This window comes from Talpa europaea (genome assembly GCF_964194135.1).
Source record: "Talpa europaea genome assembly, chromosome: 10".
Taxonomy (NCBI): Eukaryota; Metazoa; Chordata; class Mammalia; order Eulipotyphla; family Talpidae; genus Talpa; species Talpa europaea.
Window position 1 is genome coordinate 62,159,086 of NC_140077.1, and position 22,871 is coordinate 62,181,956.

The window sequence follows — 22,871 nt, forward strand, 5'->3', positions numbered from 1 at the left end:
GACCACTGCGGACGACAGGTTGGGGTCTTGCAGAAAGGGAAATAATCCTCCACGTGCTGGCAGCACTATTCCAAGCGACTGTCCAGGTGTGACCCGTCCCTAAGGAAGTCACAGGCCTGGGTGGTGGGCCTGCGGCCTGCTCTGGGTCTTTTTTGTTTCTCGGATAGAATCCAAGCCCGCCAACGCCCCCCCCCACTCCCCACCCCCCACCCCCTACCCCCCGAAAAAGCTACACACCGCGGCCGCGAGGAGCACCCTAACCAGCCCAGAGCTAAGAAAGCCCAGGTTCTCGCCCCGCCCACCCGTCCGCCTCCTCCCATTGGCCGCCGGCGATCCGAGACCCGCCCTCCCCAGATTTGAAAGTTTCTTCCGGGAGCGGGTGGGAAGCCCGCAGCGCAAGCCAGCTCGGCTCCCGAGCGTCGTCGCGGAGGCTCCGCCCACTCCCAGCGTTCAATGCGGCACCCGGGCCGCCATTGTTTGAATTTGAAAAAGACAACGCTGCTCTGCGGCTCGCTGGTCGGGCTGGCCGGGCAGCCTTCGCAGGTGAGGAGGTACCTTGGGTGCGGGCACGACGAAAGACGTGGGTGACAGTGCACTTTACCAGGTCCGAGGCTGGGAAACGAGTCCGGCTTGCGAACACCATCCTGTGGGACTGAGACGCTGCTGAGGGTCCCCGCAGGAACTGGGTCGCGGGGCGATCGCGGCGCCTGGCCTGGCCCCCGGCGCTCGAGGCAGGGTTAAGCCGGAGGCTTGGTTAAGGTGGAAATTACCTCTCCACCACTTTTAGCCGAATGACACAAGGCGACGGATTTAATCTCTGGGCCTCCGTTCCCTTGTCTGTTAAAAGAGGATAATAAATAATAGTACCTACCTCTTCCGGCTCTTGCAAAGATAAAATGACTATGTAAAGTCTTAGAAATAAGTGTCGGGATATGGTAAGCACTAAGTGTTTGCAATGTTTTTATTATTGTTGCTGCTGTTATTTTGTTGGGGTGCAGGCCTTTTGTCAAACCTAGGCTCCCGAGTCTTGGAGGTGAACAGTTTTCGCAGGTGACAAGCCCGCAGTTGGGAGGGGGACCCCTGTTCGGGCCATCTGTGCTTTTATTTACAGGTTGCTGCCAGTGACTGGCTCAGGAAGGTAGTAATGCCCTTCATGGACTTCACGGTGCCAAGCGGAATGGGATTGGGGGTGGCAGGACTGCAGTGATTGCTGTCATAGTTTAGGAGGTGCACCCCCCGCCCCCCCCCCCCCGCGCCCTCTCGTTTTACTCCCGGTTCAGCAATTCCTGCCTTACACAATTCTGTAATATTTATAATGTCTTGCTGAAGGATTGGTTGACTCAAGTTCATGCCTTATAAGTTAGCTTGTTTTTAGCCCTTATGGTGATCACATTCAGGTTCATTTTTGTTTTAAAATAAGATAACATGCTTACCAACGTAGAATGCATCTTTGACTCATTTATATATCACCTGTGGATGCCCATTACTATCTTACTGAGCCCGGTGTAGGGGTCATTGATCTGAGTATTTTATGATTTTGTCAAAAAACAGCAGCGTCCTCTTTTTCCCTGATACTATCCACCTGGTAGATGCTTGTAAATTATTTGAATGTTAGTATTTTTTCAGTTAAGGTTACCCCTAAGTTTTCCTTTAAGTTTGATGGCTTGATATTTAATTCAGTTGTAATATTTCATTGCACTATTCTGTATTCACCTTAGTTTAAAACCTTCAGTGTGTCAGGTACTGTATTGTGATTGTTTGGAAGAAACCAGTTGAAAGTCATCATTTATACAACTGAGTTTAATTATTAAATGCTAAAATATTGCATACAAAATAAGTAATATTCTTTTTTTTTATAGAGGCATGCTTTGTTTGTTTGTTTGTTTGTTTGTTTGTTTGATACATGCACTGGGTACAGTCAGAAGCACGGGAGGGTGAGAGAATTCACCAGAGCCAGAGCGGGGAGCAGAGGACCGAAGTACACTGCTGAGGGGAGCAGTGGGCGGTAGGAGAGCGGGGAGCAGAGCAGGCAGAAGGACCGAAGTACACTGCTGAGGGGAGCAGCGGGCGGCAGGAGAGGTCTGCGCGCCATGTGGGACCCTCCTCCGGTGGCCGGGGAGCAGCCGGGGATCGAACCGGCGCTGCAGAGGCTGCGGGCAGCTTTGCAACCCAGCGCTCAACCGCAGCGCCACCGGGGAGGCCCAATAAGTAATATTCTTCAGAAACATGAAATAAGTAAAATAATACAAACTTCTAATTTACTCCCCAATTTCTTTGCTATTTTATTTCAAACAGATCTATGTTTTCTACTGTCTGCATCTACAGATTGTCTTTACTCATGAAAATCCTGGATGAATGTACCCATAGGTTAGGTCATATGAGCAGTGGTAGTAGACTATAGTCAACATTTAATTCAGATTCTTTAAATAATTTAATATTTTGTCCTTTCCATGGATCATCAAATTACAAATGAAGCAGTCTACTGGTATTTCCCCCCTCTGGAAATCTGGTTATTGTATATGGTGGGAAGTAATGGGCTAGACTCAGACTTTTTAAACTGTAGGTGACTTATATGCTGATTTATTATATTTCTAAAGAAGTTGCTATTATTCTTGCAGAATGGAGTCTAATTTAAATCAGGATGGGGTGCCTAGACCATCTTACGTTTTTAGTGCTGACCCAATTGCAAGGCCTTTGGAAATAAATTTTGATGGCGTTAAGCTTGATCTCTCTCGTGAGTTTTCTTTAGTTGCTTCAAACACTGAGGTAAGTACAAGATAAGTTTGTTAATTTTCATGACTGAGTAGAAATGTGTACTTGTAGATACATACAGTGTTTGTCACACTGGGTTTAAGGCAACCGTCTGTCTTTTCTTGGCTCCCTGAATACATAACTGTCCCTTTTCAAGTAGTAGGTCCAAACAACTATTTGTGCCCTAACTTAGTAGTCATGTGGGGGGAAATTTTACTTAAAAGAAAAAATAAATTTAAAATTTTGTTCTTCAATAAGTATAGCTGCTGATGGAATATGTGTGCCTTTTGGACACTGCATAAGTTCTTAAGCTTTAGGATCAGATTAGACATTGCCATCCTTATTTCCTGTTTCTCATTGTTTTCAGTGTAGTACTTTCTTAACACAGTAACCACAGAAAAATGCAACTTTACAAAGATATAACATCATCAAAAGAAATGATGTGACTGGGCCTCCCCGGTGGCGCAGCAGTTGATTGCTGAGTTGCAAAGCTGCCTGCAGCCTCTGCAGTGCCGGTTCGATCCCTGGCCACTGGGTGAGCAGACCTCTCCTGCCGCCCACTGCTCCCCTCAGCAGTGTATTTCATCGGTCTGTCTTTTCTGCTCCCTGCTCTGGCTCTGGTGAATTCTCTCAACCTCCCGCACTTCTGACTGTACCCAGTGCTTGTATAAATAAATAAATAAATATTAAAAAAAAGAAGAAGAAATAATGTGACCTAATGTTGAAACTATGAACTACTTGGAGCTAAAAGTTAATGGTGTTGAACATATATCAAGTACTGCTGTGTTTACCTTGAAAATGTAGACTACTCCATTATAACCCTTGGATTTTGCAGCCTTAGTTTAAAAACTAATAAATTTTCAAAAATTAAGATAACTCAGTCATGTTTAAGAAGTAAAAGTCCTTCCACCACCCTGTCTACCGCCACTATACTGTCTGTTAGGTGTCTTTTAGATTTTTTCTTATACATTTACTTTTTAGTTCATCAATATTAGTTTTGATGTCTTAGAGGGATAAATCTACTTTGTAAAGAATGATGGAAGAGGGCCTCCCCGGTGGCGCAGCGGTTGAACGCTGGGTTGCGAAGCTGCCCGCTGCCTCTGCAGCGCCGGTTCGATCCCCGGCTACTCCCCGGCCACCGGAGGAGGGTCCCACATGGCGCGCAGACCTCTCCTGCCGCCCGCTGCTCCCCTCAGCAGTGTACTTCGGTCCTTCTGCCTGCTCTGCTCCCCGCTCTGGCTCTGGTGAATTCTCTCACCCTCCCGTGCTTCTGACTGTACCCAGTGCTTGTATAAATAAATAAAAAAAAACAAATCTTAAAAAAAAAAAAAAGAAAAAAAGAAAGAAAAAAAAGAATGATGGAAGAGGGCCTCCCCGGTGTCGCAGCATTTGAGCGCTGGGTTGTGAAGCTGCCCGCAGCCTCTGCAGCACTGGTTCGATTCCCGGCTGCTCCCCGGCCACCGGGGAGCGTCCCACATGGCGTGCAGACCTCTCCTGCCGCCCGCTGCTCCCCTCAGCAGTGTACTTCGGTCCTTCTGCCTGCTCTGCTCCCCGCTCTGGCTCTGGTGAATTCTCTCACCCTCCCGCGCTTGTGACTGTACCCCAGTGCTTGTATGAATAAATAAATCTTAAAAATTAAAAAAAAAAATGATGGAAGAGAACATGGGATTGGAAACCTACATAAAAGAATAATATTTATAACCAGCATTTGCTCCCAAACCTGGGAAAGGGCTCTTGAGACCCTCTGGTCAAGAGTGAAAAGAGGAGCCCGTAGACACCAGTGAGGGCAAGCAGGAGCCAGCATTTATTGTCAAAAGAGCAAGGAAAGAGCACTTCCGGGAGACCTCTCTGGGCATGAGAGATGTTTTAAGGTGCCTAAAGTAGGGATCTATTTAGGATTTAGGAATGGGGCTGAGAACAAAGGAATTAACCTTTACTGACTGAGAAAACAAGGACAGTGGATGTGGCTCTAGTCCATTCATCACTGCTGATTGTGGGTATTAATCAGCTTCAGCTCAGCAGTCATGCAGGACAAATGACCACCTCCATGGTGTCTATCTCACAGAGGCTGTGTGCCTTCAGCTCCATTTTGAACTGGTCTCAAGGTCTGTAACTTTTCTTCCATAGTAGCTAACTTGATAAGTTATAAAGAGATGACTCAGAAATGCTCAGACTAGGGAAAAATTAGTAATAAGAACAATGACCCAAGGAAATTTATGGCAGCTGGTGTTCAGGCCTAGATTCCTCGGGACTGTTATACCTCTTGTTTATCAGCCCATGGGAACAGCAAAGTTTTGTCCTTGAGTCCTGTCCTGGTCCCAGGATTCTCCTTGTCTCAAATAGGTCTTTTTAAAGAAACTATCAAACTTTTCCAAAATGATAATAGCATTTTATATTCCCAGCAGCAATGTATGAGATCTTCAATACTTGAGCTAGTCATAAACTGTTTTAGAGCAGTTCTATGTTCACAGCAAAATTGAGAAAGTGTAGGATTTCACACGTACTTTCACACGTGAGGTCTCCCCTATTATCCACATTCCCCATCAGAGTGATACATTTGTTAGAATTGATGAACCCATATTGATGTGTTATAACCCAGAGTCCATAATGTATAATAGGGTTCACTCTTAGTGTTGTACATTGTACGGGTTTGAACAAACACTATGACATGTATACAGAGTATTTTTCACTACCCAGAAAATCTGTGCTCCACCTGTTTATCCTTTTACCCCCACCAATCACTCATCTTTCAACTGTCTCTCTAGCTTTGCCTTTTCTAAAATGTGATATGTTTGGAATCATGTAGATCATAGCCTTTTCACATTGGCTCCTTTCACTTAGTCTCATAGGTGCTTAAGATTCCTCCATGTCTTTCAGAGGCTTGATAACATATTTCTTCTAAGTGATAAAAATTATTCCACTCTCTGAATGTACCAGTTTATCCATTTTGAGGTAATTTTTGTGAGGAGTCTGTCCGGATTAATTTTTTTTTTAAAGATTTATTTATTTATTTATACAAGCACTGGGTACAGTCAGATGAGCAGGAGGGTGAGAGAATTCACCAGAGCCAGAGCGGGGAACAGAACAGGCAGACTGATGAAATACACTGCTGAGGGGAGCAGCGGGCATTGCAGGAGAGGTCTGCCCGTCATGTGGGACCCTCGCTGGTGGCCAGGGATCGAACAGGCACAGCAGAGGCTGCGGGCAGCTTCACAGCCTAGCACTCAACTGCTGTGTCACCAGGGGAGGCCCTAGATTAATCTTTTTGCATGTGAATGTCCACTATTTCAGCACCATTTGTTGAGAAAACTGTTGTTACTCCATTGTCTTCTTTTCCTTCTCTGACACAGATCATCTGACTGTAGTCTTAGGGAGCTATTTCAGGACTTTGTTCTGTTCCATTGATGATTTTGTTCTTTTGCCAATACCACATTGTTGATTACTATTAGCTTTACAGTGTATCTTGAAGTCAGGTAGTGTCAGTCCTCTCACAATTTTATGTTGGATAGTCTTTTTATTTTTAGTCTTTCTAATAAGATTGTGTTGGTATCCAAATGGTATTTACATTTACCTGATGACTAAAAATGTTGAATGTATTTTCACGTCCTTATTTGTCATTTGTCTTCAATGTGTGTCTTCAATGAAGTTTCTATTTAAGTCTTTTGCCCATTTAAAATTTTCAGTTTGTTTTCTTAGTGAATTTGAAGTATTCTTTATATTGCTCAGAAACATATTTATCAAAAATTCTTCGCAGATATTTTCTAACAGTATGATTTCTCTTCATTCATTTTGAAGAGCATAAGTTTGTTTTGGTTTTTTTTTTCCATGACTTATGGCACGCCATTCTTTATGTGGTGTTCTCCGTGTGTGTGTGTGTCTACATATGGTTTTTCTTTTCTTTTATGTATTTTTTACATCATTTTTCATTTTTGTACAATGTATGCATTTTCATCTTGATAATAGTCTCTGTGAAATTCCCATCACCCATTCACCCGTGTACCATCACCATAGTCCCTTGTGCTCTTCCCACCCTTGTTTTGATCCTACTCCCTTCTCCCTCCCTGCAGTATGTCTCTGGTTTATAGTTGCCTGTTGATTTTGATTTTTACTTTATTATAATTGTTTTTTTCCCCCTAATCCCTTATTTGGATCCTCTACATTCATGCTATAAGTGAGACCATCCAGTATTTTTCTTTTTCTTTCTGGCTTATTTCTCTGAGCATGATCCCTTCCAGCTCCATCCATGTTGCTGCAGATGGCATGAGTTTATCTTTTTTGATTGCTGAGTAATATTCCATTGTGTATATAAACCACATCTTCTTGATCCAGTCATCTATTGGGCATTTGGGTTGTTCCCATAGCTTACCTATTGTAAGTAGTGCTGTAGTAAACATAGGTGTGCAGGTGTCCTTTTGAATTAATGTTTTTGTGTCCTTTGGGTAGATACCCAGGAGTGGAATTGCTGGATCATATGGAAGCTCCATTTTTAGCAGATTGAGGAACCTCTATACAGCTTTCTATAGTGGTTGGACCAGTCTGCACTCCCACCAGCAGTGCAGGAGAGTTCCTTTTTCTCCACATCCTCACCAACATTTGTTGCTAGTTTTTTTGATATGTGCCCTTCTCACTGGTGTTAAGATGGTATCTCATTGTGGTTTTGATTTGCATTTCCCTGATAACAAGTGATGTTGAACATTTTTTCATATACCTCTTGGCCATGAGAGCATAAGTTTTTTAATGTCTCCATGAAGTCCATTGTATCCATTTGTTCTATTGTAGAATGTTATTTTGGTGTCATAACAAAGAAATCTTTGCCCGACTCAAGACCACAGAGATTTTCTTCCATGCTTTCATTTAAAGTTATGTGGTTTTTGGGGCCTCCCCGGTGGTGCAGCGGTAGAGCGCTGGGTTGCGAAGCTGCCCGCGGCCTCTGCGGCGCCGGTTCGATCCCCGGCTGCTCCCCGGCCACTGGAGGAGGGTCCCACATGGCGCGCAGACCTCTCCTGCCGCCCGCTGCTCCCCTCAGCAGTGTACTTCGGTCCTTCTGCCTGATCTGCTCCCCGCTCTGGCTCTGGTGAATTCTCTCACCCTCCCGCGCTTCTGACTGTACCCAGTGCATGTATAAACCAAACAAACAAACAAATAATAAATAAATAAATAAATAAGACATGCCTCTAGAAAATTAAAAAATAAAAATAAAAAAAAATAAAAAAAAATAAAGTTATGTGGTTTTTACATTTGCATATAGGTCTATGATTCATTAATTCTTATATACAATGTGAAGTTTCTATCCAAATTACTTTTTTATTGTTACATATAGATATCCAATTGTTCTACTATAAGTTGTTTAAAAAACTATTCCACCTCCTGCATCTCCTTGCACCTGTGTAAGACAAAGCCCCCCTTTTTGTGGGGGCTCATTTCTGTATATTCTGTTTCATTGTTCTATTTATCCTGCCAATATCCCACTGTTTTTGTTTACTGTAGCTTTAAAGTACCTCTTGAAATCAATAGTATTAGCCCACCAAATCTCTTCTTTTTCAAAGTTGTTTTGACTCTTCTAGGCACTTTTCATTCTATGTTAATTTATGAGCTTGTTATTTTCTACCCCAAAAATAAGGGGATTTTGATTATAATTGCATAGAATACGCATCAGTTTGGAAGAACTGCTATCTTAATAATATTGAGTCTAACAAATGATGAACAATGTGAATCTCCATTTCTTTTATCTCCTTTATTTTCTCTGAGTAATGTTTTCTAGTTTTCAGTGTATAGGTCTTTCACATCTTTTGTCATATTTAATCTGTATTTCATAGTTTTTTATCTATTGTAAATGGTATTGGTTTTGAAAATCAATTTTTGACTGTGCCCTTCTAATATATAGAAAAACAACTGATTTTACGTATTAATTTTGTATCAGGCTTCATAGCTAAATTCATTTAATAATTCCAGTAACCTGTTCTGTCTGATTTTTGTATACAGATGTTCAGTTGTCTGTGAATAAAGATAACTTTATTTTTTCATCTTAATTCAGATGCCTTACTTACTCTCTGCCTGGTTATATTACTCTCTGCCTGGTTATATTAACTAGAACTTGTGGTCCAGTATAAATAGAGTGAGAGCAAAAATCCCTGTCTTGTTACCCCTTTCGCTACTCATCTTAGATTTGCTCTTTCACCGTTAAGTATAATGTTATCTGTGGGGTTTTTTTTGTAAATATATGCATATAATAGTATTTTGTGATTCTTTGTATTTCTCTGGCTGTTATAATTTTGCCTCTTTCGTTGCTGAGTCTTTTTATTTGTGTTTTTTCTTTGTGAGCCTTACTAAGAGTTTATCATTTTGGTTTATCCTTTCAGAGAACCAGCTCTTGGTTTCATTGATTTTTTTTTTTTTTCAACATTTATTTTATTTATACAAGAGCTGGGGCACAGGCCAGAGTCGCAGGAGGGTGAGAGGATTCACCAGAGACAGAGCGGGGAGCAGAATAGGCAGACAGACCGAAAGCACTGCTGAGAGGAGCAGTGGGTAAGACAGGCGAGGTCTGCCTCGCCATGTGTGATTTTCCCTGGCCGGCTGGGAATTGAACCAGTGCTGCAGAGGCTGCGGACAGCTTTATAACACTGCACTCAACCAGCTGCACCACTTAGGGGGCCCTGGTTTCATTGATCTTTTTTCTTTCTCTTTGTTTTGTATTTCATTTACTTTCATTCTAATTTTTATTTCCTTCTACAGATTTTTTACATTGTGTGTTCTTATTTTTCTAGTTCATTCAGCTGTAAAGTTAGATGGTTTATTTAAGACTTTCCTTGTTTATTGATGTGAACCTGTGGTGTTACATATTTTCCTAAGATGGAAGTAATATTACGAATATAACTTTTGCTGCATCCCATGGGATCTGGTAGATTGTCTATATTTTTGCTTATCTCCAGATGCTTTATTATTTCTCCTTTGATTTTTTGGTTTATCTGGGAGCAATTTGCTTAGTTTCCACAGGTTTAGAGATTTTTTCCTCTTTTCTTATTATGATTGATTTCTAGCTTTATACTATTTTGGCTAACAAAACAAAACATGTTTGATATAATTTTGACTTTCATAGGCATTTTGAGGCTTGTTTTGTGTCCCTGCATATGATCTAGCCTGCACTTGAGAAGAATGTGTATTCATTTCTTTTTTCTTTTGCTTTGTTTTGTTTTTATTTCCTTTGTATATGTCTATTAAGTCTTTTCCACTTTTTCATTTAAGGCCATTATTTTCTTGTTTATTACCTGTCTGGATTATCTATCCAGTGATGTAAGTGTTATATTGAGATCCCCTACTATTATTGTGTCGCTGTTGTTGTGTTGTGTTAGGGTTGTTAACAGTTGTTTTATGTGTTTGCATACAACTGTTGCTGGGTACATAACTTTTGATACAGTTACATTTTTTGATGATTGTCCCCTTGATATTTATATTCTACCGGTCTTTGTCACTAATTAAGCTTTTTGGCTGAAAGCCTTAATTTAAACTTATACAAGAACTGGGATACAGGTCAGAGGCACCGGAGGGTGAGAGAATTCACCAGAGACAGAGTGGGGAGCAGAACAGGCAGATGGACCAAAGCACTGCTGAGGGGAGCAGCAGGCGAGGCAGGAGAGGTCTGCCATGCCATGTGGGTTTTTCCCTGGCCAGCCGGGAATCGAACCAGCGCTACAAAGGTTGTGGACAGCTTCACAGCGCAGCGCTCAACCCACTGTGCCACCGGGGAGGCCCTAGTCTATATCTTTACATCTGATGTGAAACTCTTACAGCATAATGTAAATGAATGATTTTTTTTTTTTATTCAACCTGTCATTATATGTCTTTTATTTTTTTTTATTTTTTTTTTAATAGAGGCATGCTTTATTTATTTGTTTGCTGGTTTGTTTGTTTGTTTTGTTTATACATGCACTGGGTACAGTCAGAAGCACGGGAGGGTGAGAGAATTCACCAGAGCCAGAGCGGGGAGCAGAGCAGGCAGAAGGACCGAAGCACACTGCTGAGGGGAGCAGCGGGTGGCAGGAGAGGTCTGCGCGCCATGCGGGACCCTCCTCCAGTAGCTGGGGAGCAGCCGGGGATCGAACTGGCGCTGCAGAGGCTGCGGGCAGCTTTGCAACCCAGCGCTCAACCGCTGCGCCACTGGGGAGGCCCTATTTTGTTATTTTTAAATAGATATGTTTTTCTTTAAAAATAAAGTGGTTAAAAACAAAAGAATCACTGCTTCGAGATTCTCTATAATCTGATATGTCGTGCAATAATTAGTTAATTAAAAAAAAAGATGATTGGTGAAAGCCTTTTTTTTTTTTTTTTTTTTTAAACATCCTTGTTTATTTTTTCTGCAATATAGGATTTTTCCTTTCCGGTGTGGTCACCACCAAAACCTCCCCTTTCTGATAGGTTTCCCACCACCAAAGTGCCCACAGTCATCCACCAACTCTCCTCCTCTTCCCCCAACCCCTCTGTGTTTCCCCTTCACCTCCCCTCCTGAGTCTCTCAGATCTACAGTCTGGAAAAGCCCTATTCTGTTTTTTTTTAAGTACATTTTTTTTTTTAAAGATTTATTTATTTATTTATACAAGCACTGGGTACAGTCAGAAGCACGGGAGGGTGAGAGAATCCACCAGAGTCAGAGCGGGGAGCAGAACAGGCAGACTGATGAAGTACACTGCTGAGGGGAGCAGCGGGCGCTGGAGGAGAGGTCTGTGAGCCATGTGGGACCCTTAAGTACACTACTGAGGGGAGCAGCGGGCGCTGGAGGAGAGGTCTGCGCGCCATGTGGGACCCTTGCCGGGGGCCGGGGATCGGACCTGTGCTGCAGAGACTGCGGGCGGCTTCGCAGCCCAGCACTCAACCGCTGCACCACCAGGGAGGCCCCAAAGTACAATTATTTTTTTCTCCTTTTTAAGGCAAACAATTTGGAATCCAAAGATTATCTCCAGGTTTGTCTTCGAATAAGACCCTTCACACAATCAGAAAAGGAACATGATCCTGAGGTTTGTGTTGAATTTAATTGGGCTTTAATATTTTACCTTTTACATTTTGTGGGCAAAATGCCATTGTTTTTTAATTTACTTATTATGTGTTTATTTTTACTAATGTATGTGTTCTAGGGCTGTGTGTGTATTCTGGACTCACAAACTGTGCTGTTGAAAGATCCTCAAAGCATTCTTGGTCGAATAAGTGAGAAAAACTCTGGGCAGATGGCACAGAAATTCAGTTTTTCTAAGGTAAATACTTCGGAAAATATAACTGAATGAGTTTTTTTTTCCTTTTGAGAAAAAGAGACTTAGTTTAGGCTAAATTGCTGCATGATCGTATATGATGAACATGTATATGTAGATATGTATGTATATCTTGTGCTTATGGAACTAGGAGGATAAGGCACTGGTATATTTTCCTCAAGCATAGGGCTCAAATTTTAAGCCTTTTAATGTATAATTGTTAGTGAATAATCACTAATAATTTTTTGTCATGGTCCCTTATTTTGTTCCCCTACATATTACTTCTATAATTAAAAAAAGAATATTTTTATAATTTAATTTTATATATATTTTACATCATTCTTCCTTTTTGTACAATGCATTTTTTTTTTAAGATTGATTTATTTATGCATACAAGAGCTCGGGTGTAGGCCAGAGGTATAGGACAGGTGAGATTTCACCAGAGACAGAGTGGGTAGCAGAATGGGCATAATGACTGAAATACACTGCTGAGGGGAGCAGCGGGCGAGACAGGAGAGGTCTGCTGTGCCATGTGGGTTAGCTCTCTGGCAGGGGATTGAACTAGTGCTACAGTGGCTGCTGATAGCTTAATAGTGCTGAGACTTAACCCTTTGTGCCACCAAGGGAGGCCCAAAATTGAATCTTATAAAACAAATATTTTTTAGTTTAAACCATAAGAGGGTAGAATTCATTGTATGAACTTGAATTTTCTAAAAAGATTTGTTTTTAAAATGCCTATTTAGGTTTTTGGCCCAGAAACTACACAGAAGGAATTCTTCCAAGGTTGCATTAGACAGCCTATAAAAGACCTCTTAAAAGGACAGAGTCGGCTGATTTTTACATATGGGCTGACCAACTCAGGAAAGACATATACATTTCAAGGTAAGTTGCTTTATTTTTTCTGGAAAGGAAAAAGCACTGTGACATTTAGTCACTTGTATAATAGTTGCATGTAGTTATGTTTCTATTACTTACTATTTTTACTGCACAATTTAATAATAAGTATTTTCTGCCAATGGCTTTTAAATCAGATTGGTTTAATTCATTTATGAGACTACCCATCTGACAGAAATAAATGATAAAAATTTAGCAAAATGATTGATATGACATAGTGTATTAAGTATGGATAACCAGGGAAACACTTTAATTCATTTTCCTTTTTTAATTTGTGATTATGGGTAAATGCATATCCTATGGCCTGGTCTGAGTATAAAATTTCAGGTTTTAAATTAGAATAATAGTTGATAAAATGTCAGTGGTAACATGCAGACCAACATGATGGAAAAGTGAGTATTCCTTTAACTTCTCTCACTTTTGTCTTAGGTGTTTACCCTTTGATGGTATAAAAGAGGGCTTGGTTAGTCCAGGGATAGTTCATCTTTCCTAATACTCAGAGTGTAAAACAAAAATTCTTTTCTCAGGCACAGAAGAAAATATTGGCATTCTGCCTCGAACTTTGAACATAATATTTGATAGTTTTCGGGATAGACTATATACAAAGATGAACCTTAAACCACATAGATCCAGAGAATACTTACGGTTATCACCAGACCAAGAGAAAGAAGAAGTTGCTAACAAAAGTGCTTTGCTTCGGCAAATTAAAGAGGTATTTTAGAGTGTGTGTGAGTGTGTGTATGTGTGTATATATATATAGATATAGATATATTTTGACCTTTATGAGCTCTTTCATTTATTGCAGCCTATGTTGGTATGTTTTGTGGTAATAAGGGTTCTTTTCTTTTTGAGAAAAGTATTAAAAGCTATGTGAAGTCATCTTTTCTCTATATTGTACAAATAGCAGAAATGGTTAAAGCAAAAGGGTCCTGATTTTTTTTGTTGTTGTTGTACAAAGAAAGTTGTAGTTTGTATGTAATGGTTTTTAAAAATTCTTTTTTTAATTTTAGAACTAATATGTAGGGGAACTAAATAAGGGACCAGGAAAAAAATAATTATAATAAATTAAAAAACAAAATTAACAGGTAACTGTTAATCATAGACACTCTTTAGGGGAGGAGAAAGGAGAGGGATCAAAATAGGTGAGAGAATTTTCGTAAACAAGGGACTATTGTGCACAGGTGAATTGGTGATAGGAATTTAGTGGGAACTACACCTGAAAGGAGAAAACCTGCATCATACAAAAAGGAAGAACAATGTAAAGTATATATAAAATTAAATTAAATTATTAAAAAAAAGGTAATATGTATACACAAAATCTAAACAAGGGACTATGAAAAGTAAAAATTGAAAATTTCTGGTATTCCCATTCCCAAAGAAAAAAGTACTGGTACTGGGCCTCCCCTGGTGGTGCAGGCGGTTGAGCACAGCGCTGTGAAGCTGTACACAGCCTCTCCAGCTCCGGTTCGATCCCGGCCTGCTGGCGAAGGTCCCATGGCAGACCTCTCCTGTCTCACCCGCTGCGCCCCTCAGCAGTGTATTTCAGTCAGTCTGCCTGTTCTGTTCCCCACTCTGTCTCTGGTGAATCTTCTCGCCCTCCCTCACATCTGGCCTGTACTCCGGTTCTTGTATAAATAAAAAATAAATCTTTAAAAAAAAAAATACTAGTACCATATTGGAATGTATCCTTTTTGATCTCTATATGTAAAATCTATATATAAAGAACTTTCCATATGTTTGCATATATACACACATAATTATATATAGTTGCACATAGCTATACATTTTTTCTTTATATGTAGAATACAGTTTTTTAAAGCAAAATTAGATTTTACTATACATGATTTGTTACTTGCTCTTTTAAAATATCTTAAGTCTCTGACTGCTTTAATTTTCTTGTCTGTAATCTACTGTTATGTATTTCCCTCTTCTCTTTTTTTTTTAATTATTTTTCCATGAAAAAATGTTCTGTAAAGTCTATTTATTCTTCCTGTGCCTTATGAATTTTGTGTTACTTTTAGACATTCATTTGCTTTCAGACATGATTTGTTAATATTTTTAATAAATATCTTCAAAATATTGAGGTTTTTCTTTTATTAAGACATTTGAAGTCAGGGTTTTAAGGTAATAAAAAGCTAATGTTTTGGGCTTCCCCCGGTGGCGCAGCGGTTGAGCGCTGGGTTTCTAAGCTGCCCGCCGCCTCTGCAGCGCCGGTTCGATTCCCGGCTGCTCCCAGGCCACCGGAGGAGGGCCCCACATGGTGCGCAGACCTCTCCTGCCACCCGCTGCTCCCCTCAGCAGTGTACTTCGGTCCTTCTGCCTGCTCTGCTCCCCGCTCTGGCTCTGGTGAATTCTCTCACCTTCCCACGCTTCTGACTGTACCCAGTGCTTGTATAAATAAATAAATAAATCTTTAAAAAAAAAAAAAAGCTAATGTTTAGTAGAGTTGAAGGTTCAGAGCCCATGATTATGGTCTCTAAAATAGTGGCTATTTTAAAAAAAATTTTTGAAGGTTTGGAGAATAATTGCATATTTAATTCATGGAGGAAATCATTAATAATGAAAAAAAAATTCCCTAACAAGTTATCTACTTAACACAAGATATTTTTTTGCCTATGAAATTGATAAGATCCTTTTTTAAAAGTGAGATGAGTATATTCATCAATTGTAAAATATGTTCCTAGAGAGCAATTTGGCAGTACAATATTAAGAGTAAGAACTTCAGTTTTTTTGCTTTTGTTTTCATCTACCAATTCAGAGTTAGGTTTTTATCCTAAGGAAATGAATAGAATATAGAAGAAAAAAAAATAAGATGTTTGTTTTAATAGTACTTTTGTTGACAGCATTTTGTAAATAATTAAATAATAATAATAGAGGAATAATCAAGTGATATCACATCTGTTCAGTTAGGCTGCCATTAAGTGATTATAAAACAAGTTTATATAGAAAAAATATATAAAATGTAATAAATGGGGAAAAGAATATGCTGAAATATTAATCATTATTGCCTCTGAATGGCTGGGATTTCATATGATCTTTTAATACTCTGTAGTGTCCCAAATTTTCTATTATAAGTACTTTTTTTTTTCCCCCCTAAGATTGACTTATTTATTTATTTATTTATACAAGCACTGGGTACAGTCAGAAGCGCAGGAGAGTGAAAGAATTCACCAGAGCCAGAGCGGGGAGCAGAGCAGGCAGAAGGACCGAAGTACACTGCTGAGGGGAGCAGCGGGCGGCAGGAGAGGTCTGCGTGCCATGCGGGACCCTCCTCTGGTGGCCAGGGAGCAGCTGGGGATCGAACTGGTGCCGCAGAGGCCGCTGGCAGCTTCGTAACCCAGCGCTCAACTGCTGCGCCACCGGGGAGGCCCTAGGAGTGCACTTTTAATTATAAAAAAATAATAATAGGCAAGGTCACCGAATTGAATAAATTAAAGTTGTGATTTGGTTGGTGACTGATATGGGTAAGTAATCAATATACTAGCTATTTAACCTTAACTAAAAGTGGTTTTTAACTTTGTTTCAATGTTTCTTTTTTTAGGTGGTTATGCATAATGACAGTTACGATACTCTTTGTGGTAAGGTTTTCTTTCTCACCTTTAAAGTATTGATTATGTGAAATATATTCCAAATACTTTTGATTTTTAATCACTCCTAGTGTTTTGATTTCGTTAGTGACATGGTGTTTAAAAAATATAATTAATGTAAGAGGCTCCCTAGTGGTGCAAGGGGTTAGGCACCACACTACGAAGCAATCCGCATGCAGCCTCTGCATCACAAGTTCAATCCCCGGCCGGCCAGGGAGCAACCTACATGGCGAGGCAGACCTCTCCTATCTCGTCCGCTGCTCCCCTCAGCAGTGTATTTCAGTCAGTCCTTCTGTTTTGCTTCCAACTCTGTCTCTAGTGAATCCTCTCACCCCCTGCATCTCTGGCCTGTACCCCATCTCTTGTATGCATAAATAAATAAATATTTTTTTAAAAGCATTGAGAAATCCAGAAATAAAGAAAACCTTTAAAATATATATATACAATTAATGTGAAATGTTAGTGTTTGTAAAGTTTATTTATATTTAATGTAGATATTCCTCTCACTACTTATAATTTTCATGTTGTATTCAGGAGAGCCACTTCCTTTTCTTTGTCCTTTACATTTAATTTCAGTTTGAGTTCTGGCATATTTTCTTTTTTTTTTTTTTTTTTAATTTTCTTTATCTTTTTTTTTTAAGATTTATTTATTTATTTATGCAAGCACTGGGTACAGTCAGAAGCGCGGGAGGGTGAGAGAATTCACCAGAGCCAGAGCGGGGAGCAGAGCAGGCAGAAGGACCGAAGTACACTGCTGAGGGGAGCAGCGGGCGGCAGGAGAGGTCTGAGCGCCATGTGGGACCCTCCTCCGGTGGCCAGGGAGCAGCCGGGGATCGAACCGGCGCCTCAGAGGCCGTGGGCAGCTTTGCAACCCAGTGCTCAACCGCTGTGCCACCAGGGAGGCCCTCTGGCATATTTTCAAAGAGAAAAGAAAGATAACAGCCAAATTTTGCTTAATACAGATATTATTTACATCTGTTTTGATCTAAAATATATTTGACATTGCTAGTCAAAGGATTAAAAATACTTAGTTTTACAGGTCCAGGAGTCTTGATCTATTCTGTTGTCTCATTTTTAGTCATTTGCTTAATTTTGCTTAATCTTTTTTTCTTTTTCTTTTTTTGTTAGGAAGTTCATCAAGCTCCTTAAATATTTCAGAATTTGAAGAATCCCTGAAAGATTGTGAACAAGCTAGCTCAAACATGGACAATAATACGAAATTTTCTGTATGGGTTTCTTTTTTTGAGATTTACAATGAATGTATTTATGACTTATTTGTTCCTGTATCATCTAAGTTCCAAAAGAGAAAGATGCTGCGCCTTTCTCAAGATATAAAGGGCTATTCTTTTATAAAAGGTATACAAATAAGTTTTTTTTAATTTTATTCTCCAAAATCCCTTTCTAGGTTTTGTTATTGCTATAAAAAAGCAAACTGTAAGTTGAATTTTTTTATTCTCATTATTGACATTAAGATTATTAATAACACGATGAGACAAGTTTGTGCTTTGGAAGTATGTTTTTCTGTATAAATTAAATCTGAATATTAAGGGTTTAGTTTTTCTTGAATATCTTTGATTAAAGTCTTGAGTATCATTTATTAGATTTTTGGATGTAGGAAATCTATATGTATTGATATTCACATTGTACTGCTGCTTTGTAAGTGTCCGGACTTAGGAATGTTTCTGTTCTGCCAGTGGCAGAACTTTTAATACTACTCCTGCCAACCTTTTAATATTACTACTCACAGTAGGAAATAGAAATACTTATAACATCATGACCTAATACCTGAATGTATATACATGTATATATGTATTCATATTTGTGCATTAAGTACACTTAACCTTTACTACAAGGTATGTGTTTCGATGTTTTCTCTGTTCTACTTTATTTTTATAAAATGTGATTATACCTTAATACACTTGATTTAATTATTCACTGATAAATTGTAATCTATAATGTCTCACAGTTAGGTAATTTTATAAGTTTAATCTGTACTATATTATGTCTTTTTTCTGGATATCAACTTTTAAGGAATCTTACCTGTTTTTGTTTAACTTAAATACTAAGACATTATTATAATGGCCTCTTCTTGTGTATGCGTTTTCTAGTGGAATATGGAATAGCTATTAAAAGGAAAATTATTATAAGGAAAATTTCTGTTTGTGGCTTTGGAAAAAGAGATTGTGAGATATAATCTTTAGCGATTGCATTGTTATAACAAATGCTGTGTTTTTATAAATCAATATGTCCTCTATTTTTTAAAGACCTACAGTGGATTCAAGTGTCTGATTCCAAAGAAGCATATCGACTTTTAAAACTAGGAATAAAGCACCAAAGTGTTGCCTTCACAAAATTGAACAATGCTTCCAGTAGAAGGTAAGGAGTAAACTTATGGTATAAGCCTGAAGCACCAGAGTATTTTGTACTAATTTAAATACTAATTAAGATTAAAATGTCAGTAAGTTCTGGTATATTAAGTGAATTCATAGGCATAAAACCATTGTAATATAAGAACACTATTAATAAGATCATGAGGACTGTTTCTTTGTTTTACTTTGGATTTACTGCAAAGTCCCAGAAGTGTTTTTACTCTTTTTTTTTTTTTTTTTAGTGAGGATATTAGTATCTTCAGAGATGTCTGTAATGGTGGACTTCTCTGTGTCATCATCATTCACCCAAAGACAGACATTTTATGCATATTGAGCTAAGCCAAAATTTCAAGAGGTTAAAGAAGGATGATGTTACTGATGGAAGGGATTGTGGATAAGACACTAAAGGAAATAAATTTAAGCTGCAGAGTATTTAAAATAGGTTTATCTTATGGGAGAAACATCCCTGTCCCTCATACTTAAGTATGAGAAGAGGATAAAATATGATCCAAATAAGCCTATATTTAAAGCAGATGTGAGCTTTGTTATAGACATATATCGAGAGATTAGCAACATATAATGCCATTTTATTATTTTTTTTAAAAAAAAAAGGTTTTTTTTTTTTTGTTTAAGATTTATTTATTTATTTATTTATCTATTTATTTATTTATACATACAAGCACTGGGTACAGTCAGAAGCGCGGGAGGGTGAGAGAATTCGCCAGAGCCAGAGCGGGGAGCAGAGCAGGCAGAAGGACCGAAGCACACTGCTGAGGGGAGCAGCGGGCGGCAGGAGAGGTCTGCGCGCCATGCGAGACCCTCCTCTGGTGGCCGGGTAGCAGCCGGGGATCATACCGGCGCCGCAGAGGCCGCGGGCAGCTTCGCAACCCAGCGCTCAACTGCTGCGCCACCGGGGAGGCCCCACTTTATTATTCTTGCAAGCAAGTTGAGATTTTATTATAAATGGCTCCATTAACAGAAGCAGTAATGTTAAGAGGAAGGAGTAGGTTCAGTCGATTTGGGCTAAGTGAAAGGTGTTTGATTTTAAGCGATTGGGTATGTGGCACTGGAACAGTGGGTTAAAATATGGCTAGTATTAGCATATGAATAGATGTCAATTTTATCCTTGCTTCTATTGAGAAGAAATTAAAAATGAAAGATAACAATTGATCTTGGTATATTTCTTTTAGTCACAGCATATTCAGTATTAGAATATTACAGATTGAAGATTCTGAAATGCCTCGTGTGATGCGAGTCAGTGAGTAAGTTGAGCATTCTTTAAATTGTAATTATTTGGAATTGTTTATTTTGAAGAACTTTTAAAGTTCTGTTGTTGTTGTTAATTCAGATTGTCTTTATGTGATCTGGCTGGTTCAGAACGAAGTGTGAAGACACAGAATGAGGGTGAAAGGTTGAGAGAGACTGGGAATATCAACACTTCTTTATTGACTCTGGGAAAGTGTATTAATGTTTTGAAGAACAGTGAAAAGTCAAGGTAAGTCTGATTGAAATCATTATTAACATTAAGGATTATTACTTTTTTGTTTTACCTATTTCTTGTGTAATTGTTATGTATGGATTATGATTAAAATGCTTAGCGATCTTGGATTTTTAAAAATTCCTAGAAATAAAAGACAATGTCAGTTGATGCTAGTGACTCATCAAGTGAAACCCAGCATGTTCCATTGCAAGTACATATCAACAGATTCTTTAAATAATCTTCTCATAATGCTGGTTTAGCATCTAAAACTACTTTATTGGGCTCCCCCGGTGGTGCAGCTGTTGAGCGCTGGGCTGCGAAGCTGCCTGCAGCCTCTGCAGCACCTGTTCGATCCCCGGCCGCCTGTGATGGTCCCACGTTGCACGCAGACCACTCCTGCCATGCCCGCTGCTCCCCGCTCTGGCTCTGGTGAATTCTCTCACCTTCCTGTGCTTCTGACTATACCCAGTGCTTGTATAAATAAATTTTTTTTAATAAAACTACTTTATTTGTTTATTTTTAAGATTGATTTGTTTATACAAGCACTGGGTACAGTCTGAAGCGCAGGAGGGTGAGAGAATTCACCAGAGCCAGAGCAGGGAGCAAAACAGGCAGAAGGACCGAAGTACACTGCTGAGGGGAGCAGTGGGCAAGGCAGGAGAAGTCTGCAGCACCATGTGGGTTTCTCCCTGGCTGGTGGGGAATCAAACCTGCGGTACAGAGGCTGCGGACAGCTTCACAGTGCTGTGCTCAACGCACTGCGCCACCGGGGAGGCCCTACTTTATACTTATTAATGCATGTGTTTTTCTAGATGTGATAGATTTCTGCTTTAATTAGCATTTTTGACTGAATAAATTATAAATCATGCTTCATCATTGATAGTTAAGGTGTTTCATGGCTTCTGTTGTATAATAGCTCCATATTAGAGAACTCAACCCTATCCAGTGTGATTTTCTTTACATTTTGCCTAATGGATTTATTGGTGGTGGTGGTGGTGGAGGTATTTAGCAGCAGCAGCAGCAGCAGTAGTAGTATTTAAAGAAAACATAAGGAAAATTATTACAATTGGAATTAGTCACTAACCTAGAATTTAAGGTTGTGATGGTAGGTTAATAATTTCTTTGTACATCTGTCAGCATTCTGATTTCATGGGATTTGTTTTAACTTAGTGTTTGAAATTTTTTCCCATAGGTTTCAACAGCATGTGCCTTTCCGAGAAAGTAAACTGACCCACTATTTTCAAAGTTTTTTTAACGGTAAAGGAAAAATATGTATGATTGTCAACATCAGTCAGTGTTGTTTTGCCTATGATGAAACACTCAATGTGTTGAAGTTCTCAGCCATTGCACAAAAAGTAAATATATTCAAATTTCTATAGCATTTATTAAGCCTTTATTAGAATATTAGTGATTATCTTCCCCGGGAGTAAATACTAGATTTAGTTTCATTTTTTAAAGAAAAACAAAAACCATAAACACCACTCATTAGACTCCATCCACCCTTCTCCCACCATCCCTCCCCACCCCTTTCACTTTTGGTGACTTCATTTTGGTTTTTAATGTCTACTGGTTTATTTTGTTTTGTCCATTTATGTGCATATTGGTTTGTTTGTTTTTAAGGTTTATTTATTTATTTATTTATTTATTTATTTATTTATTTATTTATGCAAGCACTGGGTACAGTCAGAAGCGCGGGAGGGTGAGAGAATTCACCAGAGCCAGGAACAGAACAGGCAGACTGATGAAGAAATACACTGCTGAGGGGAGCAGCGGGCACGGCAGGAGAGGTCTGTTGCACCATGTGGGACCCTCCTAGCGGCCATGGATTGAACCAGCGCTGCAGAGGCTGGAGCAGCTTCCCAGCCCAGCGCTCAACCGCTGCACCACCAGGGGAGGCCCCATAGTGTTTTTTTTTTTTTAATACTACACATCTAGATGAAATCATTCAGTATTTTTCTAACTAATTCACTTGACATACTCATTCTCCTTAAGTGTCTTCTATTTTGATGCAGATGGCAAACTTTCATCTTTTTTTATGTTCTTGAATAGTATTCTATTTTGTATGCATGCCACACTTTATCCAATCATCTAGCAGTGGGTTGCCTCCATATCTTAGCTATTGTAAGTAATGCTGCAATAAACATGATGGTGCCTTTAACTGAGTTGATGCTATCCTATTCTTTGGATTGATACCTACAAGAGAGATTGCTGGATCATATGGTAGCTATATTTTTAGTATTTTTGAAAAAGACCCTTACTATCAAAAACAGCTGTGCAAATTTTCATACTCACCATTGATGTAGAAGGGTGCCTCTTTCTTCACATCCTCACCAACACATGTTATTAGCAGTCCTTTTGATGTAAGCCATTTTTCACAAGTGTGAGATAAAAGTTTTTCACATTAAACTATAGTTTGGGGGAAGTAATTGAAAATTAAAACGGTCAATATTTGACAAGGGAGTATATGGAAAAGATTGAAAGTCATCTCTGCTAGGATTAAGATTACCTCAGTTAAAAGTGTTAATAATAAATCCCCCTTATAAATTATAAG

General features: G+C 39.3%; 1 protein-coding gene across 1 annotated transcript in view; it reads left to right on the forward strand.

The window, feature by feature from the left end:
- Nucleotides 1-2,619: 2,619 nt before the first annotated feature.
- KIF20B (kinesin family member 20B) overlaps nt 2,620-22,871 on the forward strand; it is a gene marked incomplete at both ends in the record, with an annotated part of 73,359 nt that continues 53,107 nt past the window's right edge. Inside the window, 11 exons of the mRNA XM_084246212.1 lie at nt 2,620-2,766; nt 11,676-11,762; nt 11,880-11,996; nt 12,734-12,872; nt 13,412-13,596; nt 16,426-16,462; nt 17,600-17,827; nt 18,736-18,847; nt 20,031-20,102; nt 20,189-20,335; nt 21,513-21,675. Coding sequence (XP_084102338.1) covers nt 2,620-2,766; nt 11,676-11,762; nt 11,880-11,996; nt 12,734-12,872; nt 13,412-13,596; nt 16,426-16,462; nt 17,600-17,827; nt 18,736-18,847; nt 20,031-20,102; nt 20,189-20,335; nt 21,513-21,675 — 1,434 coding nt within the window. The remainder of the gene's footprint in view (nt 2,767-11,675; nt 11,763-11,879; nt 11,997-12,733; nt 12,873-13,411; nt 13,597-16,425; nt 16,463-17,599; nt 17,828-18,735; nt 18,848-20,030; nt 20,103-20,188; nt 20,336-21,512; nt 21,676-22,871) is intronic.